At 42.1% G+C, this 22088-nt stretch overlaps 1 protein-coding gene across 2 annotated transcripts; it reads right to left on the bottom strand.

Annotated features, from left to right (window-relative positions):
- Positions 1-126: 126 nt before the first annotated feature.
- On the bottom strand, positions 127-21860 carry nr3c1 (nuclear receptor subfamily 3, group C, member 1 (glucocorticoid receptor)). Of its 2 annotated transcripts, none has more exons than XM_035162021.2 (9): positions 21536-21860; positions 19695-20893; positions 8452-8609; positions 8141-8257; positions 7731-8012; positions 7216-7360; positions 5753-5883; positions 4912-5069; positions 127-4541 (listed from the first exon to the last, which is right to left on the bottom strand). In XM_035162021.2, the coding sequence occupies exons 2-9, from the start codon at positions 20891-20893 to the stop codon at positions 4389-4391; spliced, it is 2343 nt and encodes a 780-aa protein (XP_035017912.1). In that variant the 5' UTR covers positions 21536-21860; the 3' UTR covers positions 127-4388. The 2 variants fall into 2 exon arrangements, 1 of the variants encoding a protein (XP_035017912.1); XR_004697251.1 differs by having other exon boundaries at positions 4404-4541; positions 5821-5883.
- Positions 21861-22088: the final 228 nt, after the last annotated feature.

The raw sequence follows: 22088 nt of genomic DNA, 5'->3' as shown, positions 1-22088 counted from the left end.
ACAGCCAATCAGAATCCAGAGAGAATCTGCTCAACGCATAATTAAGAAAACAAAACATCACAACAAGCTGTGAGACGCTGCAGAGAGAATCTCACTGGACGCCACCAAGAGTCAATGAACCATGTGTCAGAATGGAAAAGCGCGTTTATTTGATGTACAAGTGCTTGCTGTGATCATGAAAAGTGGCATACAACAACAAGCCGGACCGTTTCCATTGTTCTTAATCATCCAGTTAACATCATGGCAAAGATCAGCATACAGTTCCTTGTTTTGAGAAGTACCACACAAAGACATACAGTTCGACCTTTAATCAATAAGAGGGGAAAAGATCGACAGGAGTCACACTACAGAGGAGAAATAATACAGAGTCCGTATAGAAAAACTATTATCTGGAGACAATTACACCACATTTTCTTTACAATGGATTATATGTACATATTTGATTTTTTTTTTTAAAAAGCAAAACAAAGCTTTTTTTTTTAGAGAAAGCATATACCAGTGAAACATGATCTGCCCTTGATAATTCTCAAAAGTTAATGTCTGCATATATTTTATACAAAATAGATTTTCAAACAATATTTGGGTAGTGCAAATCTTTTTAGATTCAAGCTGGTTGATTACTTTCACAAACAGTTTGTGTGAAAAAGACTGACTCCTATCCTATTCACAGTATTACACAATTTGACCAAAGCCATCAATGTTGGAGTGAAAAATGTGTTTAAAAAAAAAAGAACTGTACATTTGTCAACTATGTGCTACTTGGTTTACACGGACATGTTGAATCTGTCTGTACGTGCTTTGGTCACCTTGTATTTAAACATCAAATAGGCTTGTTTGTGCAGTCTGTGTGGACTGGGTACTGACGTGAAGTGAATCTGTTCCTGAAGTTGAGTGTAAATCTCCTATATGCAAATAGCTTATATCAGAAAAATAAAATAAAAAGAGTATATCACATCTTGTGTGATGGTGATAGATAATCTGTCATTTCTATTGCATATTCAGTTGTCCTCCTCAAAAATGTACAAGCAGGGATACATTTTTGAGCAAGAAGAAGAGGCAAGTGTGTGACTTCACATATATAGATGTATATAAACCTGTTTACATGAGCAGCAGCAGCAGCAGCAGCAGAGATCTGGATTCACTGAATGTGAAAGTAACCCATGAGTAAACCCAATGCAGTTAATGAGGTTTTCTGAACAAAATTAAGATTTTTTTTAAAAAGAAATACAAAGTGTCCTGTTTTCGGAGCCTGGGTATGAATGTCAGCGGTGGGAGAACATTGGTGAAAAAAGACTAAACCTTTCCTCATCTGTGTTTTCATTGTTCCTGTTTTTTGGTTCTTGACATTAACGACCACACATTGACGAGCACATACTGTGAATCTGACAAAGTTTCAACAACCTGAGTGTGGGAGTGGCTTCATGTTTATTAGTGCTTTTTAAATTCCTTGTTGGGATATTTTAGGACATTTTGACATTTTTCTACTCGCTCACTTCACATATTCATCCAATTATCTTTTCATCTGAATTAATTCCTCCGTACGAGTCACATTCGTGTCAAAACCTGGATTATTTTGTGCTTTAATAAACACAAACAGCATGTCGGGGGTTGTGAAACACGCCGGTGACAAACTCGACAGATGAAAACACGCAATTCAAATCACCATTTACACCACACACAGGAATTGGGGATACTGACAGACCTACGTGAATCTGTGATTACACAACACATCTGAGTGCCTTGTGTTCCGAATACTTTCCACTCCTCGCTAATGACCCCGTCTCAAATCTGTTCAGACAAATTTGATCAGCTTCATTGCTGGGACTCAGTTTTTCTCTTTTGATACAAACACTGACAAAGTTTCAGCATCACTGGAAACAGACAAAACGGGAGTTTGGCACTGAAATAGTTCCCAGAGAATAAAGGATTCATTTTGTCTGCCTCCCAGTCAGCGGCCTGGACTCTGTCAGGTGACGGATCCTAAGTGCTGTCCAACATTGTGTTTGACTAAATACACAGACAAACAAATAAAAACGTGCAAAAGTACTAAAAGATACAAAGACATAAAGACAAGGGGCTGACAGGGCAGAGGGGTTAAAGCAGGGGGGGTCCGGGGGGTCTTCAGCAGCTGTGGGAGGTTTACAGGTGAATGAATCTGCCAACAGCTGATCCACAACACTCTTTAGATGAGCTGTCAATCACACTAACTGTTCACAGGAATTACGCGTTTTCACTTTTTCTGAGATTTGATACCACTCCCTGTGTCTGTACAGTAAATACGAAGGAGAGAGGCCTTCATGATGAGGACCAGTTACTAGGCAACCAGCGAAGAGTCCAGAAAAATACCAGCTAAGAAAAGGTCTCGTCATACAAGCTCACGTAAAGCAGTGTTCTCTGTTCTGAGGTTTTGTTTTCACCCGTCTGCTTGTTGGTTTGGATGTGTTATAGGACAGGGAAGAACCCATTAAAGTCTGCGGGTCTGGATACGGGGTGGGGGGCTGGCTTCTCAAGGGGCTTCTCAACATGTTCACTCTTTTCCCCAGGAAATATTCATGGATCTTGGTAAAAAAAAAAGGCACATTAAGGGAACAAATATCTATGAGTGTGGGAAATCAGGTGCCGCGTGATTGAATTTCAGGGGATCTGGAGGTACGTCCTCCACTAAGTGCCAGATGTGTTTTGAGGAGCTGGTAAAGTCAGACTTACTTGTTCCCCAGTTTTCAGTCCATTTACTCAGCTCAGCTCAACAACTGCTCACTCCAACGTGACATTTACTGTCCAGATACGTCACTGTCGCTGATCTACTCAACTCTGCACATGATGGCAAGTCAACATATCTCCCAGAATGGTAAACCAGTCCTTCAACAAATAAAAGCAACCCAGTAATTTCCAGAATAGAAATGACAGAGCGTGGATAAAGTGTTGAAGGATCGTCAGTGGCGGAATCAAAACGGCATCTTTGTCAATTTTATAAGACAGAGTGTAAAAAGAGCTGGAAAACATGAAGGACGGCTTTTTATCAACCATTCGGAGCCATTGTAGAACGACAGAATTTTTCTGATAAATCAAAAATGACATAATCTTGCAAACATAATATATGGCCTCCAATTTCTGATTGGTAGACAGACAAATCTCATTTTCCATTATTAGTCTATTGGGGCTGGAGTTGGGTCTAAAATAAACATCAACGGGAGCTATTTCCTATTAGAGACAGTTTTAAGTTTCATCTAAACTCATATAGTAATGACTGTGCAGCACAACAGTCTCTTCACAGTCTTTTAAAGCCTTTAGCACGGAACTAAGTGCTCGAAGCGCACTTTAAACATGGAGTTAATTGTGTGGGAGGCAGGCTTTGAATATTCTTTCCTAAGAATAAGGATCAGTTCGACACACGGACGATGGACCGAGCTGCCACTTCTAAACAGAAACACACTGGAAAACAAAAACAAAAGGAAAACTTGCAACTGCATGTGATATAAAAAGTACAATCAACGTACGATGAAGGAAGACTGTGGTGGGTTAAAGATAAACACGCCTTAGACAAGTAGGAAGAAAAATGGCTAAGATGATATTTGAAGCAAACAAGGCACATATTTTTTCCCTTTTGAAATAGACCTGTGTAAACCTGGAAGAGGTTGGCTTGTGGGAGAAATCATCCTGTCAAATGTTGTTTAACAGTCCAACAGAATTGTTACGTATGTCCAAAGTATCAATCAAAGCAAAGCAGAAATATGCTTTTTAAACGACTGGAGTTCCCCCCCCCCGTTTGACTGACAAACGTTTTGTTATAACCTCCTAGAAAAACTTAAAGAGGAACGTACAGTCTAAAAGCCTACGTAAGAGCGTGTTATTAATTAAGCTTCGTTACCTTCCCAGGTAACAATGACCTGGAAAAACTGTATAAACTGTTACAATTTGAAAATGTAGAAAATACTATCAGAACCTGTACATAGATATTTGTTTCATCTATCTTAGATATCGGTTTGTATCTGAAGGTAAGAAACCTGAGACAACGTGGATGTTAGCCTATTTCTCTTGATTATCTTTTATCTGACAAATATTTTCCTACTTGTTGTTAAACACTACGTCTTAGATCGCTCAACAACACAAGAACCTCTGAGCTCAGTCTGGATTCATTTCCAGTCATCCTCTCTCTCTCTCTCTCTCTCTCTCTCTCTCCGCTCTCCTCCCTCCAGACCTGTGAGCCACTGCACAAAGTTGCATAACATCATTCGCTCCTCGCCTCAGACCCTCAGTCCTTACATCGCCCCTCTCCGGAGGGGTGGAGGTGGGTGGGAATTGGGGGTAGGTGGGCGTGCGGGGTGCAGGTGGGGACGCGAGGTGACGTGGTGGGATTTTTAAGGCATCGTGTCTGTTGCGGGGCCCAGTCATCTCTGGTGAAAGAGGAGGGGTTTGACGCTCCCGGCCTTGAATTTTGGTAACTGGTTGCTGATGATCTCTGCTAGCATCTCTGGGAACTCCACACTCAGGGATTTATTCACAAAGGTGTAGAAGCAGAAGTTGAGCAGTCCTCCAACCATCTGATGACACACAGAGGATGAAGGGATTAACATCAGGACATGCACATGGCTTTGTGTGTGTGTGACGCAAAACAAAAAAAACCTTTGTGGATTAACAAAGGCCTGGTTTAAGTACGCAAGGGGCAGGGTGGTTATGAAGATATTTGTCTCAACTTTTACAGCATAAAATGCTGTAAAACTGGTTCTGTGCAACTCCGACTTGTTTTTGGCAAAACAATTTAAACAACGTGAATCTTACTTTAAACACAGTGATAAGATTGAACACAGACAGTAGATCACGGTTTGAACATTAGGTGAAGAGCTGTAGACTGCAGCTGAAAACATGTAGCGCCGATGTGACACAGCGTCACCGTGTGCTGGCTCTCTGTACCTCATGCATGGAGTCGAGCAGCTTGGTGAGCTGATAGAAACGCTGCCAGTTCTGGCTGGAGTTCTCCTCACGCTTCACGATAGCTTTCCCCAGCTCCTTGATGTAGGCCATCCGAATCTCATCAAACACCGCCTGGCTCTTCAGACCGTCCTTTGGCACTGTGGCAGAGAAATCAAGGTTAACTTCTGGGACAGAGATAAGGATCTTTTGTAGTGTGCCAGCGAGGAGGTTTTTAGTGCCAATACTTCACATCAACCACGTAACAATTGCGGCTTACATTTTAAAATTACAGTAAATGTCCAAATATACAACACATTATTTCCGCGTGCACCACCATTTATATTTAGCATCACAAAGCTCTGATAGGAAACACGCCTGCCAACACACAAAGCAAGCACACCCCGATGAAAGCTGCGCACAAAGCTGAGGTGTGTTCAGCTACCTGCAATGAAATGGTTGTAAATACATCTTTCACCAGCTTGATTATAATCATTACCGCCGCTGTAATTGCTCCTGATTTGCACTACCTAGTTTTACATTTCTGTGGACAGTCAGTAAGTTTGTTAGTGAAACTGGGTGTGTGTATTTCTCTGTGTCTAACCAGGCAGGCAGTGAAGATTATTTTCTTATTTACGATAATTGCATCTCAGATAATGAGTTGGGAAAGTGCTGTGGTGGGACGTTTTCTTCCGTGCATCCATCAACATTATCCTTCAGCATCAGTGGACAGTATTGGAGTAATGGGTTTTGTAATGATTGCGTCATTACAGTGCCCCCTTTCACGTGTGATGCTGGAAGAAGGTAAATGGCAGTTCAGCAATGTGAGGGTGAAAAGTCTGACCTGTGCTGAGCAGCAGCAGGACTTTCATGCACAAATACTCTTCGTGGGAAACCTGCAGCCGCACTAACTCGGTTGAGATCTTCAGCATCATCTCACACTGGTCGGCCATGTAGGGCAGCTTCATCCGCTCCCTGGTGGAATCAGAAAAGGACAAGGGTAAACAGCACGTAAATGGTAAAATGGACTGCATTTGTATGGTGCTTTTCTAGGCTTACTGACCACTCAAAGCATTTTACTGTACAAGTCACATTCACATTCATACGTTCTAACACACACTACTGGAAAAGTCGTTGGGGAAAATTTGCGGTTCCATGTCTTGCCCGAGGACACGTCAGCATGAAGACCAGAGCCAGGGATGGAACTAGTGACCTACTGGCTAGCGGACAACCTACTCTACTTCCTGATCCACAGCCCCATGTAACAGTTTCTCTTTTAAGTAACAGCTGCTTTAAAGCGTTGCTTGTGCAGTCTAAATCAGGAAGATGAGGCAGCCTCCTGTTATACATCTACAGATGAAATGTTCAACGTATACAAACTATTTGTTGATCATCTATTAATAAATTCTGCTAGAAATGAGATTCACTCTTTTAGTGTATTGATGCAGAGGGTTAAGCAAACTCTTCTATTCTTAGACGTTGCTTTTTTATTCTTTAATTTGAGGCATAAATATAGCAACACCAGTGCTGCTAGACGTGTGGCCATTATTTAGATTACAGTTGCAATCATCAGATGCAAATAAAAACAATCTATCAGCCTGAGCAAAACAATATTACTGCCCTGAGCATGTGTGATGTGCCGACTGCTAACTACACTCAGAGCGCTGTTTACAAATTGAGTCATCAAGTCTATAAAAAGGATGATGGATGATGAATACTGATGACAGCTGGCACTGTCTGATTCTTGGGATACACACCAGACACAGAGCAGAGAGCTGCTCATAGACATAAATAAACAGATGTGTGCGTCAACAGCTGGGGGAATAGAAAGTCACAGACTGTGAGATGTCACATCAGTGCTTGATTTATGTGCGGTTCAAGTGAAGACTCCATTTATCAAGCCATAGTATTGAATATCTTCTCTTTACCAAGACTGGTAATCAAGAGTAGAAACTGTTAACGGGTTTACAGCATAGTGGTGGAAGCCATTATTTGAAATTTTTTAAAGAACTACTTTATAACTATTTCTTAAATAAATATTTAATTATTTAATAATTAACTTTTATGTATTGATAGTATTAGAAATGATTGATTCTCTAAATATTTCTGTGTGTATGGGTACTTTAATAATTCTCAGGACTGGGGTAATAGAGATGATAGTGTTGCTCACAACAGGCATAACGTGACACTTTCATGCTTCACCTCTACAGGCATTAGTGAGACAGGAGGTCATTTAGAGGATACGCTTTAGGCGTTTATTTTTAACACACAAGTACACATATGAACTGTTAACTAAACAATACGTACTCATTGATGACAAGGTCGGGCGCGAAGCACAGCATGTTGCCATTACATTGTTGGTAAGACCTCCAGCCCAGACCGAAAGACATGAGGAAGAGCCATGAGCACTGCAGCAGGGTCATCTGGTCATCCAGGTGAAGGTTCCTGAAACCTGAGCCGAAGAACAGAGAGATACTTCAAATGACCATTACCACAAGGTCAGAAAGCCTGAGAGACTGTGTGTTGGTGAGGGGGACAATGAACAGTTACCAAAAACAATTCCAGTAAAAATTTTGATGAGCAATAAAATGTGATCAGCAGGTGATACTTTTAAGAAATACCAAACAAGTAGAACAGCACATATGATAAAGGGTGTCCACATGGCATTACAGAGAAAGAAGACGAATTTGGCAAATCTGAGTTCAATGTTCTAACTGAAATCTTTAAACACAGAAACACAGATTAATTTAACTGTCACATCCTTCTCTTTGCAAATGACCTTGATCTCACTGCATATAATCCTAGATTCACTGTCTACTAACCTGGCAGAGATTTGGCCCACTTGACAGCAGAGATGACCTGCCGGCCGCCCAGCCTGTTCAGGGTGGTCATGAGGCGGGTGGAGGTGTCGGGCAGGGTGCTGTCGTAGCCGGCGAAGATGGTGTCCGGCTCAATGGCCTTCAGCAGGGAAAGCATTGTGGGGACGAGTTGAGGCATGCACTTGGGTACCAGAGGGCAAGCCTCGACCGGTGGAGTTGTCGTCACCTCGGGCGGGTTGCTCAGCTGGCTGCCCTTTAAGCGGTTCAACTTCTTGGTTTTGCGTGCTGGAGAAGTGACAACAGTGGTGAACATACAGGACAGGAATACATGATGAAAAGAGAAAAGGTGAAGAGGAGACAGGAACAACCTCAATAGTTCACCATTTCACCTTAGCCATGTGGTTAATACGTACCTTCTAGGTTCATGCCTGCCATCAGACACTTCCGGAAGCGGCAGGCCGGGCAGTTCTTTCTCCTGATCTTGTCTATTATGCAGTCATTCCTCCCGGCACAAAGGTAATTATGCTGCCCTGAGGCACCAAGAAGAGCAAGATTAATGTTAGTTAACTTCAGTGCTTTGGCAAAAACTCCAGAGAAATAACTGTAATTAGCTGTACATATATCCTTCAACTTGTAATGATCATGCCATAAATCAAAACAACTCTAGCATTTGAATACACCTGTGTGACATAATGAATCAATCAACCAGGAACTGACTTCATACCTTCCACTGCTCTCTTGAAGAAGACTTTGCAGCTGCCACAGGTGAGAACGCCGTAGTGGCAGCCTGACGCCTCATCAGAGCACACTAGGCAGATTTTATGATTCCCGCTCTTTGCCTGAGCTAAGGATGTAGCGTGGCCTCCTTCCCTCGAGGTAGAACTGGAAAGCAAGGGTAAAGAGAGAAGGGAAACATCAGGGATACTTTCTCTTAAAACATAAAAAAATAGTGTTTACAAACAAATATGTAGCATTGCACATTGACCTTTACTGTCTGCTAAAACTGTTGCTTTGTAATGTTTGTAATTCAAATGGCTTCTTAGCATTTCATTCCCAAGGTGAAACATACTGTATGTTTACAGTGTGCCATTTATACTGCCTACTCCTGAAAGCATCCTCTCAGTTTCGACAGTTCAGCCGTAGTTCACACTTGCATCTCTGCACTAAAACTAGATAAACAAACTACACAGATACCCTACACATATCTTCCCATTTGCATCAATGTGTTCCTTGTGCTTGTTTTTCCTCAACTTTGCCTTCATTCCAAAATTATGAGTGAAGAAAAGTGAGTCTCACTGTGCCTGTTTGGGCCTAAATTATATGATGAGCCGTGGTCCCATCCTAAATCTAGTGGCTGTCATAAAACAGCAAGTTCTTCCTTTGATTTCAACCACAAACGTTTCCAGACATAGTTGTCGTCAGTGGTTGGAGATGCACCTTTTCAAAACCACCACTAGAGGACATCATGCTTTGCTTCAATGAATGCCCAGAGGTCCACACCCCCTTCCTAAACCAGTGGCCACAGCAACAAAAACAACGCCCACACTAAGAGGATATTGAGCCTGAGACCAGCAACAACCGAGTCACTTCTGCCAACTCAATTAAAACAAACAGGTTTATTTGCTAAGAGCTGCTCCAAACTGTGACTACAAACTGTGATACATGCAGATTAGACCCACAGAATCAAGTTCACTCATAGTTATGCAGTATGAGGGTGTCTCTAAAGCAGACCAGTCCCCAGTAGTCAGTGAGCGATGCACTAAAGGAAAACCTGAGTGAAACATTAAAGCATCAAGTCCAGAAGCATTTAGCAGTCAGATAAAAAAACATCAGACAGAAACCTCAGAGGACTCTGTCTAACCATGACAGGCTGAGAGCTTTCTGAGCATCACTGACAACACATTGTGATCAATAACTCTGTCCATTTACCTCTTATGACTTGTATTCAATACAACTGCATGCGTGATCTATCATTTCGTGACTGACTGACTCTGAGCAGAAATTTAAGAAGGGGGTGAATCACACACACTTCCCTCCTGGTCCAGCTGTGAGGGTTCATACCTGGTATAAACCCTCTGAAAGGCCGGCCAATGAGCACTTTATCTGACTGCCAAGATCACATCCTGCCAAATGTTGTGAAGAACAAAAGGTTTTAATTTAAGTTTGGTAGATACAACCAAGATGTTTCATAAAGAAGCACAAAACAATAAATCTCACGGCATATTGTGTGCACAATTTATCATTGTTTAAAGTGGACAATATGATTTAAGAATATAAATATTTACAGCTGCAGCAAAAATCAAATACATATTCTTTTGGATTGGAAATTAGTTTAATTCTTTAAGTAGACACGTGAGCTCAAAGAGAACAGTTTAAAATAAATAAATAAAATTACAAATTCAGCACTCAGAGATTTGTATGTCAGGTGGTGTGAGGGATAAAATAATAGTCATCAGCCGAGTGAACTTGAAGCTGCATCATCAAAAGACAGGGAAAGGTGCCGTTCAACTTAACGGTTTTATTTTAGTCTCACCGTCATTATGAGTGTCCTCTCAAGATGCAACAAGCAGCCGATTTCAACTGTAAACCACCTTCCCAAAACCAAACCGCAGACAGAGAACTACTGACGAACACAGTAGGTTTAGGTTAAAAATAATAATGTGGCTCCTCAGTGTCTGCTCGATGTCTAAAGAAGCTTTTGTTTCCCAACATGTCATAATGCCTATAACTATTTTATAAGGTACTAATTTGTCAACATTGTGTTTACAGCTTTTTCCACCCTAAAGCTGCCAATAAGGTAAATAACAGTTTTGAGTTCAAGGAAATGTTTCTAGACCAAAACACTTATGGTCATTATAGGATGGTGAACAAGTATTGATCATTAAAATATTGTGTTTAATATGTCCATATGGAGGAATCATGGTTCACAGTCTGCATTCATTTTGTTCAAATTAGCATTTATTATTAATGTTTCATTATTGTCATTTAAATTATCGGCACATCTGAGAAGCTGTTTGGATCACAGTCAACTGTCATCCATTAACAGCAGCAGCCTGTGTGAAGGTGCATACAGTAAATATAATTAATATAAAAGCTGTGCCTCTGCTATGAAGCCGGTATGCCATCTGTCATACACAGATTTATGTGGGGTTTCCTTAGCACACTGCCAATAACAGTGCACACAGAAACAAAAGCCCCTCAAGGCCCGAAAGGAGGGTGAAGTGTCCAGCCGGGTGGACGTAGGATGCTAATGAGTTGTTATGATGATGATGTCAGAGGGTGTGGGGGAGGGTAACCTGTTGTCCTTTAATGGCCCACTGGGATGTCACCAGAACAGCTTTACTAGACAGCTTTAGGCTACTGGTTCAAATCCAATTACTGCAGCTGCTCTTCCTTTCCAACAACAAAGTAAGCCTGAAATGAAGTCACCGCTATACAGTGTTTTCTCTGAACTTTATTTGAATATGTGACATGCGACAAATCAATTTGTGGAGAATGTCAAGCACAAACCAATCAAAGTTACAAAGTGATGTGGAGAGACCAAACTTCCTCTTTTAGAAACCATCTGTTGAAGTCTGCACTCGCCATCAACAGGAAGTTCTCACATTCCCTCAGAGTTCACTGTCGGTCATAACTCAGCCACAGCACTAAGGCAGAGAAACCCAAAGATGTGCCTCAACTTCAACGAGCGCAGCGCTTAAACGTTGTGTCTGCGGGAGTGTGATCAATCAGCCAGGGCTGAAGTGAGTTGAGCCTCTTCATGCATTTACGATAATGCCAGTGGCCCAGTAGCCTGCTTAACAATTCATAATCCCCTTTTAGCTGTGAATGTCACGAGCAGCTTGGCAGGGGCCTGCTCTTCATACTGCAGCCTCTTTGTCACCTCAGATAAACAGCTGTAAGACCTATATAATTGTAAACGCCTACCTATTTGATTGTGCTTTAGATCATTTTCTGTGTGCATTTGTTTCACATCTTTGTCTACACCTATAGTTTTGACCTTCTTCAAACACAGCAACTGCAAATGAAACATCACCGAGAAAAATTATGAGTCTCTGGCTCATAATTGTTAATTATTCAATTCTTAATTGATTAAATCAATTAACTTATCTGTACAATTCAGTTTTCTTTAAAGGGGAAAATAGACAAACAGGTTCTCAGAATCATCACAACTGTTTTATTATCCCATAGTTTGAGCACACTGTAGAAACAGAGTAAGATAAAGAAGTGCATGTGACTCAGGTGAGCAAAAGCTCCACTATTTACCTGCTGTTTCAGTCAGTAAACTAACTTAGTTTGAAAAGAATAAAGTAACTCTAATGTGAGACTTGCCTGAGTTTAAACTGAGTGAATTTATCTACCTGTATCTTCCTGGGTGGTTAAATCAGTGTATGGGAAACAATGATGTAGGTTTTCTTAGTCACAGATGAAAATCTTCAAGGTCTGCCTGCCTAGCTCTAAAAATAAGATATGTACCTTCAGTATTGGTCATGCTGCTCGGTTGGGAAGCAGTGGCACTGATGCGTAGAGTATCAAATACATTGCATTTCTGGAATTTGCAGTGTAGAGTAATGTTTTACACAATTTCAGAGGTTTCCTCCTTACCTAAAATTACTATTTTACAATCATTAAAACTAACACTGTTGTCATGTTTCTTCATGAAAATAATCCACACATTGGCAGTTGCTATCTCCCCAACATGAGTAGTTTCCATCATCGTAGACGAGTTTAAATTTAATGATTTACAATGTGCATCTGTCAAAAAAAGGAATCAAAGCATAAGATTCCGACGATTCGGTCAATTTGGAACCAGTTCTTAGTTCCCATCCGTACTCACATGTGGCAAGGCCCCTAAATAAAATTATAGTGTACTGCTCTCCACAAAAATCTGGCTGGGTGGCTGCATGCTTTAAATCTGATTTCTTGGTTACTGCAATGATTATCACTGCTGCTGATATGGATCGTACAAAAATCTCCTAATCTTCATCAAAACTCTGAGTATGTAGAGGAGAGCAGAGGAGGAGAAGGAAGTGTTCCTTCCCTGAGGTAAAAGCCACCAAAATAGAAAGGGGAACTGGCCTGCACGCTCTGAGTTGTGCTTGCAAGCAGAACAACAACACGGCTTCTATAAGGGAGAGGAGAGGCTGGGTTTGTTTGGCCAAAGACTGGGCTGGACTGCTCCAATACATCCACCTCCTGTGCCGTCCAATAAAAACACTCGGTATTTATACATACTGTAAGTACACTGCCATTAGTGTTACAACCTCACAAGAAATATGTAATGCTACCACAGTAAATTAATACATTCCATTGTCGATAAATTACAGAAAAAACCTAACGTAAAATGTTGCTGTTCTCCACAGATGAAAATTGGAGTTTGATCATGTCTGAGAATAGACACAAGTGGACATTTTATCAACCATTTTTAAAACCAAGGAGAAGTATTTCTCTCTGACAGTTAGTTACTTGATGAGCCGAAATATATTTGCACTCCTCATAAAATGATAACTTAGTGTTTTGCACAGCTGCATCATTGTAGAGCTGTGCACAACGCTTTGCTCTGCTGTTGTGCATTCCCTTCTTCCCTCTCTCTCTCTCTCTCTCAAGGGACATTGACCCGAACTGACCATCAGCAGAACTTTAAAATACATTAATGGTTAGGTAAGGTTTTTTGGTAGGGTTCGGCAACTTGAACACTTGAGGCTGAAGTAAGAATTCCAGCTCTGTGATAGGACAAAGACCCCAGTCTCCAGCATGGAAGTCAGAAATAGCATATGCTTATTTTACCACACAACCTAAAGGGCATGGAACTTTGGCACTGGACATAAACTGTGAGGTGCAGAATTTTCCCAATACAGATGCAATTACATTGGATACTGGGTTGGTCTCTCACGTTGGTTCAAAAATCTCACATAGGTGTTAAGTTAGGATGAGATCTGGTGTCTGAAGGCCATATGGGTATTTATATATGTAGCATCTACATAAGTTTATTTTCTTACCGCTTAATTCCGATTTTTCCTTTAATTTGTCACCTGTCATATCATTGAGCATGAGTTTTTAAATGGACATTGTTTTGGTTCATCAGGGAGACATGTGATACTCTGGATGATGCCTCAGTAGCACTGTCTGCAAGGAGCCATGAACCTGTTTTAATAATGGCTACATTTTGGAGCCTCAAGCGGCAGCTAATGCTTGGCTTTAAACACCAGAGGAAGAAACCGAACCAAACCTATGTCTGAGCACAAGAAAAAAAGGCCCAATGGATTTGAGTTTCCATATCAGTTTCCATAAGAGGAGCTGTTAGTGGCTGTGTGTGGGTGGGAGGAGGCTTCCTGGCCTGTACAATGAATTGAAGGCTTGCTGCTGCTTCTGAGTGCATAACTGTAATGCCTTCAGCTGGATACAACTGGATGTGGGAGGAACCCATTCCCAAGTTTGACTTTGCTGACTCGACAACTGCACACAAACGTAAAAATAACATCACAAACAACACACTGAATGATCTGTAGCCACTTAACCTCAATTTGGGGGATTTCTGTAAACCTATTCAGTGTCATAAACAGAACAAACAAATACAGAAAAGGCAAGACTGTGGTTACAAGGGAATGCGATAATAACGCAAAAGTGACTGGAATGGCTGGCATTTGATCTGGTACGTTCACTCGGCGCCAGCTGTGGAGAGGCGGGAGGGAAAGTAGGTCAGGAGAGTGAGAGTTTCACGGCAGCACTCTACGGTCTGCCTGCCTGCCACTGTGCTGCTCATGCCACAACCGCACGCATACACAGGCACACACCTACACACTCATGCATAATACACAGAGTCGAAAGACTCGCATGTCACATACACACACAAGCAATATCATAAAAGGTTATTTACAGCTGTGGAAAGCTTCTGCTGACAAACAAGGTCTCTGCCCTTGGTTACAGGAAACAAGAGCAAGGGGATGATAAAGAGAAAGAGAGCGGATAGAGAAGGTGAGACAGAGGTGTGGTGGGTGTGCCAGAGCAAGACTGCACTGAATAGAAACTTTGACCAAACATTACTCAAAGTACACAGAGCCAAGACTGAGAGCAGGGTCTATTTATACGCTAAATATAAGCTTTAAATATATATTATATATGTGTGGATGTATATATAGACAGATATATAAAGTTGCATCAAACCAGGCTCCAAATCAAAGCTGACAACTGTGACATTTTTACTTTACCAGCACAAGTGTACCATTTGGTGTGGTCGTTCTTAACACTGCAATAGTTTCACAAGGCTCCGTGTTATAAACTGAGACAGAACAATAACCCAGCAAATATCTAGCTCTACTATTAAGATCAGCCATAAAAAAGTCCTTTCAATGAAAATCAAGTTTTACCCTTTGCACAAGTCAATATGATTTGTATATGTTACATAGAAAATTTGCTGCCAACAACATGGCTCAGTATTTTCCAACTTGGAGGTGCAGAGAACCAATGACGGGAGAAGTCAGAAAACAGTTTTAAAGCGACACAGGGATTGTGTAGAGTGTATTACCTCTGCCAAGGAGGTTGTCACCCATGTCTGTTTATTTATTTTTTGTCTTTTGGTTTATTTCTGAGCAGGATTATGCAAAAACTACGAGAGAGAGAGAGAGAGAGAGAGAGAGAGAGAGAGAGAGAGAGAGAGAGAGAGAGAGAGAGAGAGAGAGAGAGAGAGAGAGAGAGAGAGAGAGAGAGAGAGAGAGAGAGAGAGAGAGAGAGAGAGCTGAAGTTCATATTTTATTTTATATATTTTGTAAATCTTATAAGCTTATATTTCTAATCTTGCATGGAGCTATTGGAACAAACAGTTTCCACCTGGGATCAATAAAGTATATCTGATTCTGAAGTTATGAACCAATCTATGGCCATGAAATAAAATCAAGGAAAGCTTAGCTGATCTTTTGTCTGTGACAAGCCTGAGCTGTATGTTACTCACCCACATGCTCCTATAGATAAACAAGACTGCTGTGTCAGCATGAGAGATGAAAACAGCTCTGTTCAGTGAGCCAGTTTTGCAGACAACTTTTCTCTAGTGCACACAATTGTGTCAAAGGCCTCCAAGTAACTCCAGTAACATTATTATTATTATGGTCAACGGTGTTTGCGTATTTATCAAAGGACCCTGAGGAGCACAATGTGGCATCCATAAGCACCAGCTGAGGGTCAAACAGCCGACTGCTCATTTAACTCCAACCAGCCTGTTTATTGTATTAACTTTTCATTATAATAACACCATCTTGATTTACAAATTGCGTTTCCCTATGCACATACATTTTACAATCCCTCTTCTCCAAAAACATTGAGAGCATGATGACGTAGAAACTTGCCATCCTCGTTAGATTGGCTTCTTGGGAAAAGACAGATGGACGCAACTTGGTGATTGCGCAGTAAACATTAAGGTCAGCTGAATTAACTGTATTTTCAATATAATGTAATGAATGAACAAATTAATGAATTATCTTTATTGACATTGCGCTTTTCACATCAGAGCTATCTCTAAGACACATTGCAAACACACGGAAACAGGCCACGTTGTCAAGGTAACTGGCCGCCTCATATGAGTAAAATGTTGCTGTGCCTCAGACTCAGTCATTTTACACTTTAAAATGTCTTACAATGCTTTTTTGGCTATTGAGCAAGTATGTAAACTAATGCCCCAAATCATGTGTAATAGGCTTTTACGATCAGAATGTTTTCACTGGGGGATATGCCTCCAGAATCCCCTGGTTAGCTCCTCCATATCCTTGTGGAAAACCCTGGCAAAGACTAAAGTCAGCCACAGGATATATGGCTAAGCCACAACATCTGACTCACAGACTGAACTATGGGCCGGGCCAATCATAGGCAGAGAAGGAAATAGCACAGTAAAAACAAAGGTTACATAATGCAGTCCAATGAAATGAGCTGTCATGCTATCTACCAGAAGATTTATAAATTTATTTATTAATCATGTTAACCTAATTTTCCTCCATTCACTGCAGCTCAATGTTAATTGGGTATTCAATGAGGGTGTGTATTTCCTAAAATGGAAACAAAGCAGATCATTTCTCGAGGCGAAGCATTCTCCATTGTGAATCACACAACAAAACTGAGTCATAATTGTGATGCAACAAATAACCAGCATATGTTTGGAAAACAAAAGCACTGCGAGACAACTGCTGACATTAGAAGACCTGCAAAATGCAAATCAGCAAACTATAAGGCGAAGGCAGATCAGGAACTCGTGGCGTGCAAGCTTTTCTAGGCCTGACACAGCAGGAAGCAGAAGCAGCACGACTGCCTGAGAAGCTGGATGAACCTAGTGACCTGATGCCAACCGCTTTAGCCGCCAAAACTCAGGGTTCAGCTACATTCACAGCACTGAACGTTAGACAGGTTGAGGCAGAGTCAAGTTTACACACCAATAAGCCATAACCAAAGAGCCACACAACCACACTAAATTATCGTGTCATGTCACGTGAATAGATATAATCCTATGCTTAGAAACACACACAAACACACACCTTTAAATAACAAAAATTCTGCTTCATCCGAGCCGCACGGGGAATGGAAATCAAGTGCATCTCGTGTCTCTCCGCACGTGTTCACGGTCACCAGGTATTAGGATGACTGTCAGACAAGATACAAACAGAATACCTGTATGCCCGCATTACATGACACACTCGTACGTGCCAGTCTTTCAACTGACCACTCCCTGTCAGATGCAGAGAATGAGATAGGTGTAAATGTGGAAGAGACACAAACAAAAATGCTGCAAGACGCGCGATTCGGTCAAACGTCTTAGACCTTCTACTGAGCTGCTTCACAACTGGGCCCCATAGCCACATTCACAGCTGGACCCATTAAACAAGACAGGGCGGCAAAAAGTCTTAACAGTACAAAAGACACTTTGTGGGGCCGGGTGGAGTCCAAACACTGGGGCAGGACTCTAGATTCTTCTGAATGGGAGCTCACTGGAAGCAATCACAGCAGAAATTAACATTCAGCAAAATCACGTGAGTAACACGAAGCAGGACAAGCAGCCATTTTCACTCTTCTCTGCGGAGCATGAATTTCCTTCTTACAGCACAAGCCAACTGTTCTTTAAAGGCCACAATCCATTTATCCTTATTGTTGAATGAACTGTCTCCCCTGCTCCTCAAGGAAAGATCTGCTTCAAGTGGAGAAAGTGCATCTCTCAGGTTTGCTGGAAGAACTGAAGAGATCTGCCCAAAACGACCTCTTTAACCCCACACTGAGAGGATTCTTCTGTGAGACAAGGCCAACAGGCTATGAAACTACACAGTTGAAGAGACACAAAGATTAAAAAAATAAATACGCAATCTTGGTTACAAGGAAATCTGTTGATGACACAGAGAAGCTGGGGCATGTGATAAACATGCACATTAATGTACAAGCTTGTCCAGTCTGAGAGAAAAAAGATTAATTGTCTGTGATGGCTAAAAGTGGAATTCCCCTGTTTTTTTTAGAGCATATCTTTGCTACAGCCACGTCCTGTGCAGGACATGAACCAGTCTCACAAAGCAGAATCAGTGGGTTATCTGTCATAAAGGTCAACCCAGGCCTTTTAGCATTTTAATTTCATGAAGATCTGTTTATTCTAAATTGAGCTGTTTTACTTGGTAACAAGCTCCACAAACCAAACCGGCACAGAACATGTTTTGTTCAAGATTATCAAACCATAAAATGTCCACCTACTCATTCATCAACTGAAGGTGAAAATAGCGTCATCATTCCGACAGAAGATGTGGATAAAAACACCAGGCTCTCTTTAAGGTGCCAACAAACATAGTGACATATTTATAGAGCATAGAATGATTTTTCTTTCCATTATATTGGAAATAGTGTAAAGGTCAAAGTGTTTTGGCTGCAAAGCAACACTTTAAATAATTGTAGTTATTGCATCTCCATTCCCATATACACCCCAGTTCTCCTTGACATGTCGAACACTTAATATGATTCAACATGAATTTATAGACAGTTAAAGAAATATTGGCATTAGATGAATGTATCACCTTCTATAACTTCTATAGATTTTTGCTAAATGTTTTCATTTATTGACTCTTTACTATTTGTCACGGCAATGTGCTGATTTACTGACATGGATCAATATTTTCCATCTGTATTGAATATCCTGAGCTTTATCTGATGCCTCGCAATGACTCCGTCACTCCTTTTTGTGTATGCACATGTATGTGTCGCCAACTTTGTGAGAACAGTTTTCCAGGATCACCAATGTTTGATTTGTGAACCGAGATAAGATAACGACTAAGTTGCACTATAAACAACAGAAGTAGGGTGTACAACCTAGATGTTTTGAAGCCCATGGCATTTTTAAAGAGATTGGTCTCTGGTATATGAAGCCCAATCTCGTTCTGACCCTTTGTTACAGGAGCTGTCAGAGAAACAATTATAACAATGAAACCATTTCCTCATAAACAGGTTATGAGCGGGTGGACCCAAATTGGGTTAAGCAAACACACAGCTGCCAGAAGTTTTAATTAATGTCAGTGTGCATCAGTGAACCCACCACTTCTTCATGTTGACATTTCACAGGTGAACTGTATTTCTAAAGGCAAGTAGCTAAAAATGGAAATCAAACATCAGCATTGTATTCATGCTAAGCATAAAGAAAGACTGTCGTGGACACTCCTTTATCCATGGAAGCTACAGAAAAAGTTAGGAACATGTGATACACAATGTATAAAGACCTTCAAAATTAGTCTGACTGGAAAACTTGGGAGGGACTTTCCAAATGAAAACTGCTTTCTGTCCAACAGTAAAAAAGCCCCAAGTGTCCCATATGAAATGACATGAACAGATCACATTGAATGAGGATTAAATACAACATAACTGGGATCAACAGGGAAATATATTAACTGAAGTCAGTCAGGCCAAAATGAAAGGTCAGGGTCAGACTCCCCTTTTCATGCTGTGAATATATTTATTTCTTACCTTGCAAAGCTGGTAAGGAAGGAGGGAGAGCTTGAGAAAGACTCGCTGGCCCTCTGCATCAGTGAGTTGTCCGCAAGACCCTGGCCCCTGTTCCAGGCTCCACTGATGGTCGTCACTGGGAGATACAGTTTTGACACTGCCTTCTGTTCCTTCATCTGCTGAGCTTCACTGCTTCTGGGGGTGACCCCAAAGTGGTAGCTCTGTCCTCCTGAAGTGCTGACCCCACAGATGGAAATGGGGCTAGAGCTGGACAGGCCTGTGGAGGACGTGCCACTCATTTGGCAGTAACTCTGGCCGGTAGACATCTTCTCCTGTTTGATCACACCTGGGGTGCAGAGCTGAATGAGGCTAGTATCTTTTTCTTTCTTCACCAATGCAGACAAAGTGGTTGTAGACGTTTGGAGGGAGGCTGTGGATATGCTAGGGCTGGACTGATCTGGACTTGTCATAATGCTGCCGTTGAGAGCGACAGAGACTGCCCCACTGCCATTACCACTCTCGACCACGGCTGGCTTAATGTCCCTCTCCGAGCCAACATCTCCAAGCAGAGAATCATCTGCCAGAGTGGACAGGAAAGCATCATCACCTACGTAAAAGTCTGAGGGGGACCCAGTCAGCTCAAAGTCTTGGAGCAGATCCAGAGTGTTATCACTGAACAACTTTTGGTTCACGTCCACATCTTTCCCCATGTGATCAAAAGCATGATCGAGGTCAATAGGATCCTGGTCTCCTTTATCCATTGAGAAATCCTCTGTTTTCATGGCAAAAAAGTTTGGATCTGATCCCCCAATAAGAGAATCCATGGAGGACTGGGTAATGTCTAGTATAGTGGCCTGCAACTGGGGCAAATTGTCCCCCAAGTTTTGACGCCCAAACGTCTGTGTCTGGGGCAACTGCTGCTTAGACTTCTGATCTTTGGTCAGGCCCCAGGGCTCTGGGATTTCCAACAGGGGGCCGAGTGTGGCAGTGACAGAGATGGGGGTGAGCTCCTCTGGAAGGGGGCTGTTGCTGAGGCCGTTAGGTACCTGTCCTGGCTGCATCAAAGGGCTGGATGGATATATGGTGGCTGAGGTGATGGATATAGCAGTGTGAGGAGCCACTTTCAACAGACCTCCCTCCTCGGGGCTTTCAGTGTAGACAAGTTTGCTTAGATGGTCATCTCTTCTATATATTATCTTCTTCACGCCACATTTTTCCATCTTATTATTGTGGTGGGGAAACAGGCACACAGCATTAATAACAGGTGAGGATAGCAAACACGTTAAAACACACAAAAAAGAGGGGTTAGTAGACGTGCTAAAGAGCTAGCATTACTATATTACAATGCAACTTAAAACACTTTATGGCTGTGCACATGCAAAGCGCAGGCACTTAACTTTAAGTCACTGGAAAGCGTGTAAAGTTGTCAAGCATGCCCACCCCCCTACTGCACGCTCATGATAGCTAACGCAGCTAACGGCAGCTAACTGCGGTAGCTAGTCCTACTACTAAACTGTTAGCATGAGCGCATAGACCGCCGCGTCCACCGTGCACCGTGTGTTAAATAAAAACACACACATCCCGGGTTCGAGCACACGTCACCTACAGAGAGCCGCGATGTTTACACGAGTCTATCACAGCATGCTAACCTTGTTTGTTGCTAACTGCTGACATGCTAGGTAGCAATGTGGCTAACAGCTAATGTGGCTACGTGCACACATTAACATTTGACAGTAATGTTAGCCTGCGAGCTAAAACAGCCACTATAACTGCGTGTTTAGCGTCAAATGTGCAACAATGCATCGGCGACAGTTGGCTAAATACACATGTCGAGTGAAATGTGGCTAAAAGCGGATATTTACCCTTGAAATGGCTGGTTGGTGCGCGTCCACAGGTCGTTTGTCAACATTGTTTTGGTTGAGAGTGGCAGCCCACAGCACGCAACACCGACTCAATGTTTGTTAACGTGTCTGCTCCGCGCGCGGTGTCCTCCCTGCATGCCCGGGGACCAAACGACGAAAACCCCGCGAGCTGCGAGCGGTGACGAGCCCTCTCGGTCCTCCGCTCCGACCTGGCCGCGAATTGACATGCAAACCGCGTTAAACTGGCGGAGCTATGTTGACACGCAGCTAGCCATTAGGAAAGTAGGCGCTAACCTCCAGGAAAAACATTGCCTACAAAATGGAGAATGGAGCGAGTCTCAGCCCCCGTGGGTGAGCTGTTTACAACACGCAGCGCCACCTGCCGACCGAGCCCGCTCACCGCAGCTGCCTAATGAGCCTGAGCCCAAGAGCAAACACTCCAAAGTGGGAAAGTATTAAATAGTGTTTGTTACGTTTTTCTCCCTGAGCCATACGATTGTGATCAAAGTGATTGTATCAACCGATAACATGAATCTGTCCGACTTAAAATTCT

Source organism: Hippoglossus stenolepis, chromosome 7 (assembly GCF_022539355.2).
Source record: "Hippoglossus stenolepis isolate QCI-W04-F060 chromosome 7, HSTE1.2, whole genome shotgun sequence".
In the NCBI taxonomy this organism is placed as follows: Eukaryota; Metazoa; Chordata; class Actinopteri; order Pleuronectiformes; family Pleuronectidae; genus Hippoglossus; species Hippoglossus stenolepis.
This window is presented reverse-complemented; position numbering and strand designations above follow the sequence as displayed.